Below are 18,232 nucleotides of genomic sequence, written 5' to 3' on the forward strand. Positions count from 1 at the left end.
CCAGAAACACAAGGAAACACATGTGGGGACATTTGTGAGAACATTAAAATAGCAATGGAATGATTAAAGGGAATCTTTCATATAATAGTAACAGATAAACTAGCGGCCATCGGAGCGGGGTGGGGGATCAAAGCAGTGTTCTACCCTCACGTCTCACACCAAGACCAAATTTAGACAGAAGAAATGTGAAACAGCCATTCGTAACTTGTGGGCAGACACTGGCTTTCATTCTGGAAGGATGTCCTTTCAAGGCGACGATGCTGGCGGATGCCACCGGGGATTCGGCTGAAAGTGGTTTAGTGAACACCAAGTGCAATGGTGTCGGTGCACTAAGGCCTGACGAGAAAGCCGGAGGAGAGAAACACACCCCTATGTTTATCACTAGACGAAGCGCTACAGAGTGCAGGGATGAGGACGGGGAGTCTCCACACACACAAGGACAATCTTTACATCACGGGCACTGCACCAAGTCGCCGGGTGTAACACAGTAATTAACAGGAAGTAAGGGGACAATTCTCCCACTTGGTCTGGTTTTTTTTTACTCAATCTTCTTGGTTTTTCTTTTTTTAATTCCCTTCTCCCTGCCTCTTTTGCTCCTGTTGTGAAGACCAGAGTGTACACACACTTGGGGTCTGTCCACGCGCTCGTGCTGCCCTGTCCACACTGTCCACGTGTTCCTGCTGCCCTGTCCACACTGTCCACGTGCTCCTGCTGCCCTGTCCACTGTCCACGCACTCCTGCTGCCCTGTCCACACTGTCCACGCGCTCCTGCTGCCCTGTCCACTGTCCACGCGCTCCTGCTGCCCTGTCCACTGTCCACGCGCTCCTGCTGCCCTGTCCACACTGTCCACGTGCTCCTGCTGCCCTGTCCAAGCGCTCCTGCTGCCCTGTCCACTGTCCACGCACTCCTGCTGCCCTGTCCACACTGTCCACATGCTCCTGCTGCCCTGTCCACACTGTCCACGCGCTCCTGCTGCCCTGTCCACACTGTCCACGTGCTCCTGCTGCCCTGTCCACACTGTCCACGTGCTCCTGCTGCCCTGTCCACACTGTCCACGTGCTCCTGCTGCCCTGTCCACACTGTCCACGCGCTCCTGCTGCCCTGTCCACACTGTCCACGCGCTCCTGCTGCCCTGTCCACTGTCCATGCACTCCTGCTGCCCTGTCCACACTGTCCACACGCTCCTGCTGCCCTGTCCACACTGTCCACGTGCTCCTGCTGCCCTGTCCACACTGTCCACGCGCTCCTGCTGCCCTGTCCACACTGTCCACGCACTCCTGCTGCCCTGTCCACACTGTCCACGCGCTCCTGCTGCCCTGTCCACACTGTCCATGTGCTCCTGCTGCCCTGTCCATACACGCCTGGCTGCAGGTACTGGAAACGGCACCCTGGCATCTCAAGCAGCAGAGCGAACAGGACTATGCTTGGCGCATGTGGGCAGTGCTGGGACCTGAACTCACAGCCCCATGCAACGAGCAGCCACTTTGCCACGAAGCCCCCCCCCCCCCCTCCGAGCCTCTCAACTCGGCCTTCACTCAGGAGGCGCAGAGAGAGGAGAAGCTCACGGTGTCGCCATCAGTGCGTGCAGGAGCCATGAGGAGGGGAACCCGTGTTCCCTGCAGAGGCTCCACCCCGCCTGTGTGTGGCGGAACCATGTGGGGGCAGCAGGAGACTCCCTGGGGGCCACTTTCTGCTCGTTCACTAAAAGAAGGCAGATACCCAGGAGACACCGAGTGGTTTTTCCTTTTCCCGAAAATGGAGAGGCAGGTGAGGGAAAATTGGGCACCTCTGCTCTGGGCCACCAGGCCCGCTGCCCTGGGCTGCCAGGACAGAGTTTCTCTGGAGGGAAGACCCTGAGCCGCAGCAGAGAACCTGACAGGCCAGCAAAGACATCGACTCGAAGCTATAAATAGCTTCGACGAACCATGACAGAGGCCTTGTATGTACAGTCAGGGAGGGACGCCCAGCTTCCTGCTGAGTTTCTAAAAACCAGAATAAAACCTCCAAGAGGACTCCACTTCTATAAAGCCGTCACGGAAGCTGTCCGGAAGGGCGCAGCCCCAGACAGGCCCTCCCCAGGCTGCTCGCCTGCCTACCCCACAGACCCCAGGGCTGCGCCTTTCTCGTTTCTTTTTCTATATTCACAAAGGCTCTTTCTGTGAAAAGCTCTTTTTTTTTTTAATCAAACATTCTCCATAGAGACCAAATAACACAAGTCTTATGTAGATGCAGGTAAAATGTCCAAAAGGAGAGGCGTGAGGGGGACATGAGGGAAACTTAAATTCTAGAGGGGATGGGTCATCTCTGGAACTCTAACCAGATCGCCCACAGAGTCTCCCCAAAACCCCCCAGTCCGGGTCATGGAACCCAGTGCCGCCTCTCCGGAGCCCTCGGCCCCATGCAGATGGGCAGCTGCAGGATACAGCATTCAGCTGGCCCGGCCCTTCTTATTTTTTGTTATTTGAGGGCCACACACACCGGCAGTGCTCAGGTGCTTGAGGGGCTCAGGGGACTACATATGGCTCAGGGGATCACATATGGCTCAGGGATTAAACTGATGTTGGCCACGTGCAAGGCAGGAACCCTTCCCACTTGATTTTACCTCCCCAGACCCCTCATTTCTCTGATCAGAGAGCCAGGACCTGAGCAGGAAGTGCTCAAACCAGGCAGAGATTCCATCTAAGAGCAAGAGCATCCTCCTCCCCCACCCTCTGGCTTCAGCAGGGAAAGACATACGCAATTTAGGGAAAACATGGGTCTACCAATAAGCGAGTGGTATTGGTCACAGTCAAATTGATAAAGGGCAAAAAACGCCCAGAGCAGCAGAAAAGACGTAGGAGCTGCAAGCTCAGCATTCAAAACTACAGATTTCCTGTTGCGGGTACCTCCAAGGAGCGCGGGGAGGGGAACTTTAGAACTGGATGTTATTCACAGCGATTCGATAAAAACAAAAATGAAAGGAAAAAAAATTTTTAAGAAAAGAAAAAAAATTTTTTTGCCTTCCCAGGAATTTGATTGTCACGCTGCGGCTGTGTCAAACATTTGCAGGGTACGTGGTTGTTTCTGAAACAGGGTGAGAAATCCAAGTGCTCGTGTCCGCTAAGGCTCACCAAGGCCAGGGGGAGGGGACCTGGCAGCAGAACCCTGGCATGAAAGGAGTAGCCCCGGTACACCCGTGTTTGGGATTGTCCCTCCCGTCACTGCTGCTCTAGCTGTGACAGGCAGGGCCTGCTTGCTTGGCTGGGGGTCTAAGAAGCCTTGGAACATCATGGAACACTAAGTCCCAGTGGGGTCGAAAGTCCGACTCCTCCTGCCTGCGAGTGTTCTCACTGTGGCTCCAGAACTGCTCACTAGTTACACTGTACCTGCAACCACTGGGACAGAGGGGACACTTTGCAATACCACTCCCACCGAGAGGGAAGAATGAGAACGCAAGGGACGTAAAGCCAGAAAGCCATTCTTTTTTTTTTTTTTTAAACCTTTTTGGGTCACACCTGGTGATGCACAGGGGTTACTCCTGGCTCTGTACTCAGGAATTACTCCTGGCGGTGCTCAGGGGACCATATGGGATGCTGGGAATCGAACCCGGGTCGGCCGCGTGCAAGGCAAAGGCCCTACCCGCTGTGCTGTTGCTCCAGCCCCCAGCTCCCAGAAAGCCATTCTCTACACCCGCTGCTAGAAGGAGGCTGTGGAGCGGTGCAAAGTTCAGACATGTTAAAAAGAGTAAATGTTCTCATTTTTAAAGATTAGCAGGGTCAAATTCACTTAAGTAAAAAGTAATTTTTATTTTTTGGGGGGGCCACGTCTGGTGGCTCAAGGCTTCCTTACTCCTGGTCTCTGTGCCGGGATCACTCCTAGTGGTGCTCAGTGGACCATATTCGGTGCTGCATGTGGAACTGGACTTGGCTGCGTGCCAGGAAAGCGCCTTAGCCCCTGCACTTTCTGTCTGACCACCTTTATTTTTTTTGACAGCACAGGATACCGTATGTCTTATTCTCGCTGGAGGCTGCCCCCAGCAGTGCGGGTCCTGCTGAAAGTTAGGGGTTCAGAGCATCGTGCGGTTCTAGAGATTTGTTGGTTCTTTTCTTCATCACTACAGCAGCAGCTACACTCCTGGTCCTCAGGGACAGGTGCAGGGGTGCAGGGGGAGGAGAGAGCATACAGAGCCGGGTCACCAGCCAACCTGGCTGGCTTCAAGCACAGATTCTGCTTCGGAGAAGATCCCTGCAGCCTCCGAGCTGGCCGCCTGGACCTGCTGGTGCACGGCAGGGCTGAGCTGGGGCCGACAGGGGTTCGGAGCTGGCTGTGGAGGAAGCCCAGCCCGTGTGCAATCTGACAGACACAGATCAGCCTGCTGGCACTCGAGGGGGCAGGGGAGGGGTCCAGACAGCAGCCAGCATGCACCACATGGGCACAATCCATTTCCAGCACGTGCCCAGCGGGAGCAAAGCCACAGCTCCCCCCGACTCCGGCCACCAGCTCAGGAGACACCATCCCAGAGGGGGCATGGCGGGGTCAACTCTGCACATGGGAGCCCGAGAGGCGGGGGGTGGTGCTCCTCACTCGGAACCCGGAGGCAGCTGGCAGTGCCCACCTGGGGAGCAGGGGAGGGCTGGGGCAGACACAATGCAGGGAAGCCATCTCCCGATTACTCTGACTTCAGGCTCCAGACAAGGACCCAAAGCAGCTGGGCACCCCCTCTTCCTGCTAAGTCACCTTCAACCCCCAGCCCCCGCCACATTCCAGGAGCCAGGCTGACCCCCGGGAGGCCGAGGGCAGCCCAGCCCCAGCGCCAGGTCCCAGGGCTCATGCCCGGCGGCTGCACTCACCGTCCCATCTTCCAGTCTCAGCTGCAGGCTCCTGTCCCCGTCCTGGTAGTCCTTGGTCAGCTCGGCCGAGCGCCACACCTCCTCGGGGTCAGGGATCCAGACCTTGGTGTACTGTGGGACGAAAGCAGGAGAGGCTGAGACCCGGGGCACTGGGCTTGTCCGCTCCTGACCGCGACATTCCCTGCGGAACTCGCAGGTGACCGCACTGGGGTCATCTCGGGTCCCTCCCCTCCTCTTGGCTCAAGCCACCGTCTCATCTCGGACAGAGAACTCAAGGACAGGCAGTGGAGGGGATTTCCGGACCCCAAGAGATGGACGGGACAGGGATTCCTCCAGGGAACCAGCAGAGTACAGGCCAGGTCCTGCACCCCCCCACCCCCCACCCCCCGCCTGGCCCACAGGCAGGGATGAACAGGGATGCCCAGTGGGCTCCACATGCACGTGGGTATCAGCAGATCTGCAAGCCTGGGAGTCTCCGTAGGATGCGGTGCCGGGTGGGGGGGGAGGGGAGGGGAGCACAGTGAAGAAATACAACTCATGTACCTCTTTCTTCAGTGACCTGCAACCTCTCTTGATTGGGACGTTCTTTAAGCCATAAACACGCACCTGCAAAATCTCACTCAACCTCCCCCGAGGCTTGCCGGTGCACGTGGCCCCCCAAAGTTGGCCAAAGTCCTGGCAGTAAGAACCCCGCAGCCTGCATGACCCAATCTCCTGGAAACCTCGAGCACACCAAGTGTGCACCCACTTCGGACGGCTCAGTGAGAGGCAGCAAGGACATGACCGATACCCCAAGCCACAGAACCCGCCCTTCCGGCCAATTCCCCAAGCACCAAACCCTCCCGGCTATCAAGTTCTCCCTTCCACAGGGTGGGATGTGCATGAGAATAAGCTGCGTGGGAATGAGCTGGACCTTCCCGTCCACCCTGCGCGGCTGCTTCCAAATGTGAGTGTGTGCACCTGGGAGAGACCCGGCAGCCAGAGAGCCCGAAACGGTTCCTGATGCGACAGGGAGCTGCCGTCGAGGCCTGCCCCCTGAAGCCCTTTCCTCACCTATCCACGTGGCACACCCAAGTTCTGACACCATCTTGCCAGGACACTTCCTGTCCTGGGCCCATGCTCCGAGCTCCTGCGTAAATGAGCCTGGCAGTGCCGAGGCTGTTCCCCTCCTGCCAGCCTCACCTCCTCTCTCAAGAGCTCTCGACACCTGGCTGGGCACCGCTGCTCCCCGCAGCAGGTCTCGCTCAGTAAGTGCTGGGCCCAGAATGAGAAAAGACAACGCGCTTTCATGGGGCACCGGCCATGCAGATGAGACACAAGGATTGGCACCTGGTACTCAGGTACGAGCGGCAAGATGGAGACCCAGCTCCTGACCTGAGGAAATTTTCATCTCCCTGGGTAAGACTCTCACCAAAATGCTCCCGGGGTGGTGTAAGTGTTTCCTAAGAGAAACAGCCATTTGCTGGGGACAGGCAGGCAAGAGAAGGGAGGCAGACAGGCCCATGCTGATGAGGCAGGTGGCAACGTCCCTTCTTGACTTTCAAGGGGTATGGACAACACCTGACTGAGAGAGAGCCTGACAGCGATCCAGCAGCCACCTGGGCCCGGAGCCTGCGCCGGGCTGTGCAGCACTGCACACCTGGGCCGAGAGTGTCTGTCCGTGCAGCACTGCACACCTGGGCCGAGAGTGTCTGTCCGTGCAGCACTGCACACCTGGGCCGAGAGTGTCTGTCCGTGCAGCACTGCACACCTGGGCCGAGAGTGTCTGTCCGTGCAGCACTGCACGCCCGGGCCGAGGGTGTCTGTCCGTGCGGCACTGCACACCCGGGCCAAGAGTGTCTGTCCGTGCAGCACTGCACGCCCGGGCCGAGGGTGTCTGTCCGTGCAGCACTGCACGCCCGGGCCGAGGGTGTCTGTCCGTGCAGCACTGCACGCCTGGGCCGAGGGTGTCTGTCCGTGCAGCACTGCACACCTGGGCCGAGAGGCCGAGAGTGTCTGTCCATGCAGCACTGCACATCTGGGCCGAGGGTGTCTGTCCGTGCAGCACTGCACATCTGGGCCGAGAGGCCGAGTGTGTCTGTCCGTGCAGCACTGCACGCCCGGGCCGAGAGTGTCTGTCCGTGCAGCACTGCACACCTGGCCAAGAGTGTCTGTCCGTGCAGCACTGCACGCCCGGACCGAGAGTGTCTGTCCATGCAGCACTGCACGCCTGGGCCGAGGGTGTCTGTCCATGCAGCACTGCACGCCTGGGCTGAGGGTGCCTGACTGTATCACTGCAGACCCGGGCTGTGAGTGACTGTGTATCACTACATACCTGGGCCATGAGTCCCTGAACACTTGTTCAAGCCCCTTATAAAATAAATGCAGAGCCACGGCTGAGTTCTCCAGTGAGGTCAGAACACAAACCGTGTCCAAGACGCGTGTCCGAGACAATGATGGTCTCAGTGTATGAGCCCTCCCTGAAGAGACTGTCAAAGCCATTGCTCGCGGAGGGCTCCAGGAAAGCCGTGCACAGGAAGCTCGTAGTTTCATGGTCACACATGTCCCTGTCGGGTGTGGCCCTAGCAGGGCCTGCTGTAGAAATAGGGCTGGCCACTCACCCAATACTGGCCCAGCCTTGCAGCCCGCTGTCTGACTAAGCTGAAGTCAGGCCACCAAGGCGGGGCTTCCCACCCCAACCGAGCAGAACCGCCCCTCCCCCACTACCACCACAGTCCACTTGAGCTCAGATACCAACCACACTCCGCGTCCAGGGGTGGGGATTCATCCTCCACAGTTAGGGAGGCCGGAGGTGCAGACCCAGGTCGGGGGACAGGCTGCACCTGCCCTCACAGGCACTGGGCTGTAAGGTGGGGGATGGTATCAGCGCTTGGGTCTGGTCACTGTTGGAAGTGACAGGATAATCAGACCCAGCACAGCCTCTGGCACTTAGCAGGGGCTCCGGACTTACTCCCACGTGGCAGTGATCTGGGGCCCAGGAGTGAATGATATGGAGAAATCCCTCCAAGAGAGCACAGACACAATGAGTCGATCCCAGCAGACCGTGTGTGACCGAGCACCATGGGAAAGCAGGGACTCACACCCTCCACTCACCCCTGCGCTCAGTAACGCCTCCCTGGCATCTAGTCGGGCTTCCTGCTCCCTCCCTCCTGCATCACCCCCACTGTGTTTCCACTAAAGGCTTCCTGGGCCCGTGATGACCTTCCCTTTCCCCCAAAATGCTCTTTTTATAACTGAGTGCCAGAGGGAATCACACAGAATTATCCAGTTTTCCAGGACGGCGAACAATGCTCTCCGGCGTTACCCAGTGAATCTGCCACAGCAGCGACAACTGTACCTAGGAGGAGCCCTCGAGCGGTCTGGGTCTGTGGGGAAAAGATTCCTGAAAAAACTGAAGCCCAGCAGAGAGCTCGATGAACAAGAAGGGCCAGGGGCCAAGCCAGGGGGACACCAGAGGGATGCTGGGGAAATTCAGGTGGCTCTCAAGAGCAACATCACAGCCCCCGGCCAGGGGGAACTTGCACCTCGACCGTAAGCACAGAGAGGCCTGGGCAACGCTGTAAGTCAAGTCCTACTCTCAGACTGACGCCTGCAGAAGAGGCCCGTGTGCGTGTGTGCTCCTCCAGAGAAGACGCTTCTCTCCCTCGGTCCCTGGGAGAAGCCAAAACCCAAGAAGGAGGCTGCTGGCCTTGCTCCTGGCTTTAAAATCTCACCCCCAAAGATTTCTGTGACCCCCCTACTGGCACCCTGTCGTTGCAGACAGCTGGCCTGTCACTGCCGTTCTTTCCTGTGATCGCTTTTCATTGGTCAATTTTATTTCATCATCAGCCAGTTCAGTTCCCCCAGCTCTCCCCGTGTGTCTAGGGGACACCTGCTGTGTCTTGGGGCCTGCTGGAGGTGGACGCAGGCTCTCACATACACTGAGCACGCCCGCTCGCTACCTCGGCACTGCTTCCGACCCCTCCCCCACGTCTTAGTTAAGGCGGAGCTTAGGAAAAGGTGCAGAGAGGGAGCCGCAGGGGCTCAGGCAGGACTGGAGAGGGACGATGCTCCATCTGGGTCAGAAGCACACGGCACCGCTCATGGCCCCCACAGTCTGGGCCCCGGGGGGGAAAGCGTTCCCAAACCAACACTCACATCCACTACAGGGCCGTGTGGAACAGGGCTCGGACTTGAGAACTAGGAGGCCAAAGGGTGCCGGGTGCAGAAACCGCCATGAGCCAGAGGCCTCAACGTCTCTGAGTCCCTCCTGGAGGCAAGGACGAGGGATGGCTGGGAAGGAGACGGCTCCTCGGGGGTCCCGCCCTGTGCTCACAGCAAGCAAACAAACGTGCTGTCGGGGAGGGCCGGGGTCCGCTGGGGGGATGGAAGCAAACCCCTCTCCTCGCCGGGGCCTGTGGCATCCGTCCGTGTCCCAGCTCAGGGCTGTGTCACCCGCCCAGCGCACGGCTTAGGGCCCCATGAGGGAGGGCGTCGAGGGAGCAGCGGACGGGGCTGACACTGTCCTCCTGACCAGGCCGTTAGCAGAGTCGGCTCTGCGGCACCTCTCTCTTCCCCTCCGCTGGTCACTGAGGGGCAGGGGTGCTAGGGACGGAACTCGCAGCCTCACCCGGGCTCCGAGGCAGGCACTCAGCCCCTGAGCCCCGGCCCCAGCCCCCTCCCCTCCAGGCTGAAGAATTTATCCATCCTTATTGGTTTTGTGAAAGGTTTGTGGGGTCCCGTGCACGCGGTGGTGCCTGGGGGCCACACAGTGCCGGGGGCCAACCCCAGGGCCTTGAGAAGCACGTGGCCTGTGTCCTGACCCAAAACTGGAAATAGACACAGTGAATCCTGGGGGCGGGGCTGGGGGGTGCTCAGAGACTTTGGGAAAACATAAGTCAATAAACTAGTTCACAAAATTGCCCCATATAAATGCACCTGACACAACCCCAACGTCTTAACCTGATGCCGTGGCAGCAGATGGGGCCACATCACTGGAACTAAAGAGCATGGAAAACCCTTAAGATTTCTTTCAGAGGAACAGAGGGGGGGGGAATTTTTAATTTTTAATTTTATTTTTGGGAAGAAAGTTCACACTGGAGGCGGGATTGGTGCTGGAACACTGAATGCCTGAAACAACTCTATTATGAACAAAATTGTAAATTATGTTGTTGCCATTTTTTAAAAAATGGCAAAAAGGCAAACTGATTAATTCTATTTTATTAAAGCACTGAGGTTTACAAAGTTACTCATAGTTGAGTTTTAGACAATGTTCCAGCACCAATCCCACCAAAGGGGAAAAAAACACAATTAGCAGACCAGGAGTTGGTCTGGTCTCACCTCTCTCCCGCTCCCTGGCTCTGCCTCCCAGAACTCTCTGGCCTCTGGCGCTTCCCGGCACCTGCCCCTTCCTCTCCCTCCAAGAAAGCACCTGCTCTGCCCGGCTGCTCTGGCTCGACCTCTGCTAATCCACCTCCAGAGTGTTTCAGAAAGACGAGCGTCAGATCAGATCATCCCCGAGCTTCAAACCGTCCTGCGTCAAGAATCCAGTCAGGACTTATCCGAGCTGACAGCCCGTGCCTGCCCGCCCTCGCCACACACACACACACACACACACACACAGAGGCACGTGCCTCTCTGGCATGCAGCCGCCCTTTCCCTCGCGGATGCTGCATGGCCTCCGGCACCCAGGACTATGCCTGGACCTAAGTCCAGCTCCACCTCCACCCAGACGCTGAAATCTGCCTTCCTGGCTCCGACCAGAGAGCACAGGTGCCCGGCCTCTCCCCTTCTCACAGCAGGATCCAGAGGGGCTGGCTGTTCTGAGGACCCCCGGCAGTGCCGCCATTGTCACTCACTGTCCCCGGCCCCCGTGGGCACACTGCACCCCAGCAATCAGTTTGGGGGTGGGGGCAGCCAGTGCCAGGGGTGTGTGGCCTGGTAGCACAGGCCACACCCCCTCCCGGGGATGAGGCTCCCCTGTCCCCCCCCACCGCCACTGTCACCCCGAGACAGAGCCAGAACCCCAGGCGCAGAGTGGAGAGAGGAGCCCAGGACAGGAAGCCACGTCCCTCCCTCCAGGCTGACCCTCCACTGGGATGGAGGACGGCCAGGCCTTTGTCCCCGAGGCCTGAACTCCTGGCCCCAGCACGCCCTCCCGCAGCCGCCTGCTGCCCCCAAGATAAAGATCAGTGGCAAAGGGAAGTGCTGCTGGTAAATGTCCAGCAGGCGGGGCAGAATGATCGGGAGGGCTGGGCTCTGCACAGGCGGGACGGCAGGAAGGCCTTGGGACACCCCTGTTAACCGGCACCCGTGCTCCAGGGACAATCTCACTACCCCAAAGGGTCAGAGTGCAAACACAACCACAAGAGCAACAGCCGAGGGTGGGAAGGTGGTTCCTTCCTCTGTAAAATGCAAAGGCGAGACTTGGGCCATCTTCCCCGGCCCAGGGCTCCCGTCCACTCAAGGAACCGAGGGTGGGAGGTGGGGGCGGGAAGCAAATGGGAAGCAGCCAATCAGGGGTCCAGACCATCTTTGGACTGGTCCCCCCACACCCCCCGAGCGTGGGGCTGGGGCTGCTGGATAACTAGGGGTGGCCTTAGTGAGATGGGGGCAGGCGGTGTGGACAGGGGCCAGGGAGAGGACTCACAGGCTCAGGCACACGCTTTGCATGGAAGAGGCCAGGGTTTGACCCCTGGGTACCACATGGCCCCTGCTGAATGTGACCCCAAGTTTTCTTAAAAGGGAGAGGAGAGGAAAGGAAAAACAAACTAAGACGAATGAAAAAGGAAGTGAGGGAGAAGTCCAGGACCTTCAAACACAGCGTTCATGCAGAGAGCGACTTTCCACCCCACTCTGGGCGCTGCGGGCCCGGGTTCCAGTGAGAGAGTGCAGGGAGCCGTGACCTCAGCTACCAGACACCTGCACACGAGGAAAAGGTCTAGGGGCTCACCCTGCACCCGCTGGTTCCACGGGTGTCCCTGTGGGGTCTCTGTGTCCCTCCCTCTGGGGCCTTGTCACTTGATCCATGCGATGCTAATGCCTCCAAGTTACGAGCCTTCCCCCTGGCCCCTCCGAGAAGATGGGAGGGAGAATTCCACCTCCAGCACCTGCCTGGCGTGTGTGGGCCTGGGTTCCACTGCTGACACCGCCCAAACAAAACAAAACGTATGGTACTTTCAGTAAAACCAGGGCAGGGAGGGTGCAGCCTCAGCAAGTTCCAACGACTCTGCTTGGTGTCCCAGTGAAACTGCGGAATCGAGACAGCACCCAGGCCTGCAGACCCCACGCTGGGCTCAGGGCTCATCTCCACTCCACTCACGAGTGGGGCCGGCAAGAGGACTTGAAGGGCTGGATCACAGGAGACCCAGGTATGATTCCAGGCAGCGCATGGGACCCTCCACCCCGCCAAAACCAACATCAATGGTTCCCCGGCCTTTGCACTTGACACCAAGATAACTCACTGTGAATAGCAGGGTGTTTTCAACCTACTGCAGCCGACTCAGGCAGCCCGGAGCACCAAGCAAAGGCACTCGCACACCAGATTCCCTGGGGCTTCTTGAGTTGAACTCGAGTTCGTGCCCTCCAGAGTGCGATGCACTCATCGGTAGCCCCGTTTCCACTCCTAGGCTAAGTGACAACTATCTTACCGGTTTTCCCCAAAGGACTTCCCTCTGATCAGCACCTTCTAGTCACTGGGCTCACGGGCTCGGCGAGAAATAACCTGGATGGTGATGCTGTGAGGGAAAACTGATGCCATGACAAGCTACAGCCAACATTAAATCTCAACCAGGCCTCAGTTTCTGTTTCCCCAAAGCAGGACTTGCAGTTTCTGGTAAACTCCCAGTTGAGTAATTTGCCAAGATAAGGAATTGGGCAGTTGGGTATGGGCAGTCGTGAGGGGTCACTGCACCCTCCTTAGAAACTGTAACTGACCATTGTCTAACTGCTGACCAGCACTGTAATAGGGCCAATGCTAAAAATAGGCCAGTATATAAATTGCTCCTTAAGAGAGAGCGCAGGTGAACTCTGAACCCTATATAAGCTGCTTGTGATGTGGAGTCGGGTCCTTGTCAAGACCCCGCTGTGTCGGATGAGACTTGGACCCTAGCTCGGGCTAGCGCTGGCTCGGGCGAGTAATAAAGTTCCTGTGCTTTTTTGCATTATCGTGTGTGGAACTGGGTCTCTCCGAAATGGGGGATCTGAAATTCGGGCCCAACAAAGCCACCAGCACACAAAGTTCACGGGTGTGGTCAAGCCACGACGGTGGGGCAGGCGTGGCCGGTCCTGGGAGGGAAGAACACACCTGTGGCCGGCGCCGTGAGGAGCTGTGTCCACTACCGGGCCTTGGTAGAGCAGCAGCTGACACAGCGAGGGCAAAGGGCAGAGGGACCAGCTGGGACCTATGCCAGGGCCTCGTGCGCGGAGGGCAGGCACTCTACCCCGGGGCCACATCCGAGGGGCCCCCGCACCCTGCCCTGAACCGAGACAGGTCCGTGCTCCTTGCAGACATCTTCAGGCCGGGAAGCTCAGTGAGCACTTTTACCTGCTGGGGGGTGGGGGGCAGCACAGGGCCTTGGAGACCCCTGCCTTGGGTAAACCCAGGACGCAGTCGGCGCGAGTCCGAGAGCTGAGCTTCCCTCACGGGAACTGCACAGCGGCTCCCAAAATCCCCTTCGGGGAGGGGGGAAGCAGGGGGAGTTCTAGCCTCATGCTCGGTCTAGTCGATCACCTGTAACTCTCATCGGCTGCTGTTTAACAAGGCCGCATGAATAAAGCATGCTCGGAGCCACTTGTTCAAATAAATGTTTAAGCAGCAGGTGGCAGGTGCCAGGGTGGACACAGGGACAAATGCAGTCCCGGGGCTCACAGACACTGGGACAAGCCGGCCACCGTGTGCCCACCTCGAGGGAAGACCCGAGTCCCAGCACCCACGTGTGGAGACTTTATCTAGACACTAACGGCTCCAACAGGATCAACGCAGGATAGCATGTGAGGGAGACTTCTGCAGGTTAAAAATCTGCTGGAAATTTTACGTGGAAGAGTTCATTATCTGGGTAATGTGACTTGTGTCCAAATGATACAAATGGACCATTTGTCAGGGTTTTTTTTAATGGCAAAAAAATTATTTTCCCTGAAAGCTTAATTATGTGAGAAATTCTACTGCCGAGGAATTGAAGCCATTTGGGTGTCCTGAATGTGTAAACATGTTACCCTGAGAGCCGTAGTACTAAGAGGTACATTCAACCCCCCTCTCAACTTCCCTCTCCCGAACAGGGTCACCTCGCTCCCTCCTCCCTCCAGAGAGTGAGCCAACACTAGACGTGCACCCCCCACCTGATGCGGGGACCCACATCCCAACACCACGTGTGGCAGGTGATCAACCTTCTCCTGGGGCTCCTGGCGTTAGCGGGTTCTCCCAAATGTGTCGGATGTCCCGTGTGACTGTGGACCAGAAAGGTGCGGCACGCACTCCAGGTAAACAGCTCGTTCACTCCTGTGTCCACCTGACTTCTTCCCTCCCCAGTGACACTTCTCTCTGGTGCAGCTGGACTTTGGGTGGCTGACACCTTCAGCATTCCTCTGTGCTTGTACCGTTACTCATCCACACTCTCACCTGAACAAAAGTGCTCTTGGAGTTCTGAAGGCCACTGTTACTCAGACTCTACTAGGAAAGCCAGACACCGCCAGCACCAGCCACCTGGCGGGAAGTGATACAATTCTCACACGGGGCCACGGCCTAAGAGCCTCCCACCCCACTGAGCGGGCCAGGAGTCAGTTGGGATAGTATGCCCAGCGCTCACGAAGGGAGCAAAGGTGCAGGAAATGCGCCAAGGCCTCCTGGTTACAGACTGGGTTAGAGCCACCAGAGCGGACAGACTGGCCAAGGGAACCAGAGTGTCGTGAATGTCAAGCCACGGAAGCATGACCTGGAAATACCAGTTTTTTGTTTAGCGCTATTAAATGCAGAGGTGGCTTGCACACAGCAGCAGAATGAGGAGGTCACTCTCCCCACGTCTGCAAATCACACGGCCAGGAGGGGCAGGTCTCTGCCATCGATGGAGCGGGACACCCACACAAGCCACAACCCCGTGTCAGATGGTGGCAAACCAGACAGCCTCCGGGCACAAAAGTGGCAAACTGTTTTCTTTCTTTCCCTCCCTCCCTCTCTCTCTCTCTCTCTCTCTCTCTCTCTCTCTCTCTCTCTCTCTCTCTCTTCCCTCTCTCTCCCTCTCTCTTTCCCTCTCTCTCCCTCTCTCTTTCCCTCTCTCTCTCCCTCTCTTTCTCTCCCTCCCTCTCTCTCCCTCCCCCTCCCTCTCTTTCTCTCTCTCTCACTCTTTCTCTCCCTCCCTCTCTCCCCCTCTCCCCACTCTCTTCTCTCTCTCTCTCTCCCTCTCCCTCTCTCTCTCTCTCTCTCTCTCTCTCTCTCTCTCTCTCTCTCTCTCTCTCTCACACACACACACACACACACACGCACCCCTACCTCCATGGCCCTGTGAACTGCCTTGGATATGCTCCCTCTTGGTGAGTGTTCAAAGCAGAATGTTCCAAGCATCCCCGGGTGCTTGTCTACATGAGGCCATGACTATGGAACCCTCAGCGAAGCCCCCCAAGGAGCAGGGGCGCACCGGTGGCACGAGGAGGCCCTTCCCATGGAGAAGGTAGTCCAGTGTCAGGCAGTGGCCACCTGAGAGGTAGCATGGGGGACACGGGCGCAGGACAAGTGGTCCTGACTCCAGGAAAAGGCCCCCATAGGGCTGAGCCTGCAGAGAGCACAGGCCCTGGGCCCCTGCTGTGGCACGAGGCCTCCAGAGAACTGCGGGGGGGCGGGGGGCTGCCCCAGGGAAACAAACTAGAGATCCACATGAAGTCCCGGGACAGGGGAGCAGCCAGGCTCGGGGCAGGCGGGAGGGACAGGGATTGAGAAGGCCTGGTGGAAGGGGTACAGGCAGACTTGACAGGCAGAGAGGTGTGCCTGGAGAGACCCCCATGGCAGACAGGGACCACGGGGGTCGGGGTGGGGTGCCAGAAGAGGACTCCGGATGGGGGCTACAGAGGAAGGTGAGAAAGTCAGGACTGAAGAGGCCCTCCCTACTCCACGCTAAGGACACAGGACTCAGCGCCCCGGGAAGCCACTGCCCAGGAAGAGCATGTGAAGTGTGAGTGGGCGGCAGGACCTTCACGGGGCAGGAGACCCCTGTGCCGCCACCAGGCGTGCCCGCACAGAGGCACGTGGCCATCAGGCTGGGGAGGAGGGCCAGGGTGGGCCTCAAAGCACTGGGCCCAGTACTGCAGCCCTGGAACCACGTCATCCACCCCCGGCCCCGCTCTGAGCACTGCTGAGCCCAGCCAGCCTCAAGTCACCAAGCCCTGGCATCACGCTGAGTATCCCCAGGAGTGGCCCATGGCCCCCTGAGCACTGCTCGGGAGTGCCCTCCTACCCGCCCCCCACCAGCCGTGTGTGTGTGTGTGTGTGTGTGTGTGTGTGTGTGTGTGTGTGTGTATAGCAACTAGTTAAATCACAAAGCAACTGTTTTTGTTTTTGGTTTTTTTTCCTTTTTGGGTCACACCCAGCGATGCACAAGGGTTACTCCTGGCTCATGCACTCAGGAATTATTCCTGGCGGTGCACAGGGGACCATATGAGATGCTGGGAATCAAACCTGGGTTGGCCGCGTGCAAGGCAAACGCCCCCCCCACCCCACTGTGCTATCATTCTAGCCCCAAGGCAACATATTTAAGCATAAGGACTGAAAATAAAAATAGCTGTCCTGCATCTCATGGGGATTCATTAAAAAATAAATAAAAATTTAAAACTAAATAAATACATTTTTAAAAAGAAAAAAATAGCCCTGCTCTTCTCCTCCTCCAGGGGCACAGCTGAGGAGCAAAGCAAACGGTGCGACTTTAGGGGAGAGTAGGGGAGAGGCGCTTCCCCGCCATGCCAGGGGTCCAGGTGTCACTCCCCACAGCAGCCAGGGCCCAGGCCCGGCCCTGCAGTGCTGCCAGGTGGCGCGTGGGAGCCGCCGAGCTCTGCCGGTCCTGGGAGTGGGGTGCAGAGCACACAGTGCCAGGGACTGAACGAGGAGCCTCGGGGGCTCGCGAGAAGCGCCCCCAAGCTATCTCCCTGCATCTCCCCACCTACTTTCTCAAACTTACAGCTGAAACATCGTCTTGCACCACCTCCTTCGGCTGGAGCCTGCACAGTGGAAGTGACCGAGTTCTCTGGTCCTCTGGACAGCGCACTTGTATGCTTTTTAAAATGCATGCATGCTGGGGGAAAGGCAGCTGGGATAGAGAAGGGACCACTGGGTGAACGATGCTTGGAGGGCTGGCTCGGCATGGGAGATGCGTGCTGAAAGCAGACTACATGCGTGCTGAAAGTTTACCAAACATGATGGCCACTTAATACCTGCAGGTATTAAGTGCAATGCTTAATAAGAGAGAGAGAGTATATCCAAAAGGATAGAGAGAGTATAAGGGGATGTGCCTGCCACAGACACTGGTGGGCGGGGGGGAGGGGGGTTGGGGGGGTGGCAGGAGAGATACTAGGAACACTGGTGGTGAAGAATGGGCATCGGTGGAGGGATGGGTACTCGATTACTGTATAACTGAAACGTAATCAAGTTGGTAACTGTATCTCCCAGTGATTCATTAAAAATAAAAATTTTAAAAATAAAAAATAATAACAAAATGCATGCATTCAGGGATGCACACTTTATACCCATCACCTTCCAAAAATTATTTGCATCAAAAATGATTCACTTCATAATGTCTTTCCCATCAGTATTTTGTATATCTCTTGTATCTGGCCTCTCCATTATCAGACTTCTTTTGAAGGGCTGACTACAGAGCAAGCCTGGTTCCGTCTAAATCCCGGTCCAGCCAAAGGTGCACAGCAATGCCGCCCAGGCCTCTGATGGATTCCTACCGCTCCCCCTACTGATCAATCACTTGGGGACGGAGACTCTCGAATGCGTGTTACTTCTGGGCAGTAGCTGGCAAAAGCAGCCTCCAGAAAGCAAGCCTGTTCCCCTTCATGGTCTAAATTCGGTCTGGAGGCCAAGAAATCGGAATCCTTGTAGAACTGAGAACAGGAAAAGCAAACCCTTGGAACCCCACTTCCCGCTGATGGGAATATGAAATGGAACTATTCTTTTTCCATGGAAGCTAATCACAAGGTTAAATACACTTCATTCCTAGGAGTCCAGCACTGAGGAGAAATGAAACAAATGTACCCATTCAGGAATATAATGGCCATTGCCCTCCCGCCAGGCGCTGGAAGAGCTCTCCTCAAGGTCTCTATCTCCTGGGCATCTCTGACTATCACTTTCCTCAGCTTACCTGCATACCCAACCCACTACTCTCGGTAACTGGAAATCCACGTATTACCTGCTCCCATTAGCATTCACAGATGGTGTTTT

General features: G+C 57.3%; 1 protein-coding gene across 2 annotated transcripts in view; it reads right to left on the bottom strand.

The window, feature by feature from the left end:
• Nucleotides 1-18,232, bottom strand: part of MYO5B (myosin VB) — a 187,438-nt gene that overhangs the window by 98,526 nt on the left and 70,680 nt on the right. For both annotated transcript variants that reach the window (XM_055126082.1, XM_055126081.1), the window contains exon 2: nucleotides 4,831-4,941. In XM_055126082.1, coding sequence (XP_054982057.1) covers nucleotides 4,831-4,941 — 111 coding nt within the window. The remainder of the gene's footprint in view (nucleotides 1-4,830; nucleotides 4,942-18,232) is intronic.

The sequence above is a fragment of the Sorex araneus genome, chromosome 2 (assembly GCF_027595985.1).
Source record: "Sorex araneus isolate mSorAra2 chromosome 2, mSorAra2.pri, whole genome shotgun sequence".
Taxonomy (NCBI): Eukaryota; Metazoa; Chordata; class Mammalia; order Eulipotyphla; family Soricidae; genus Sorex; species Sorex araneus.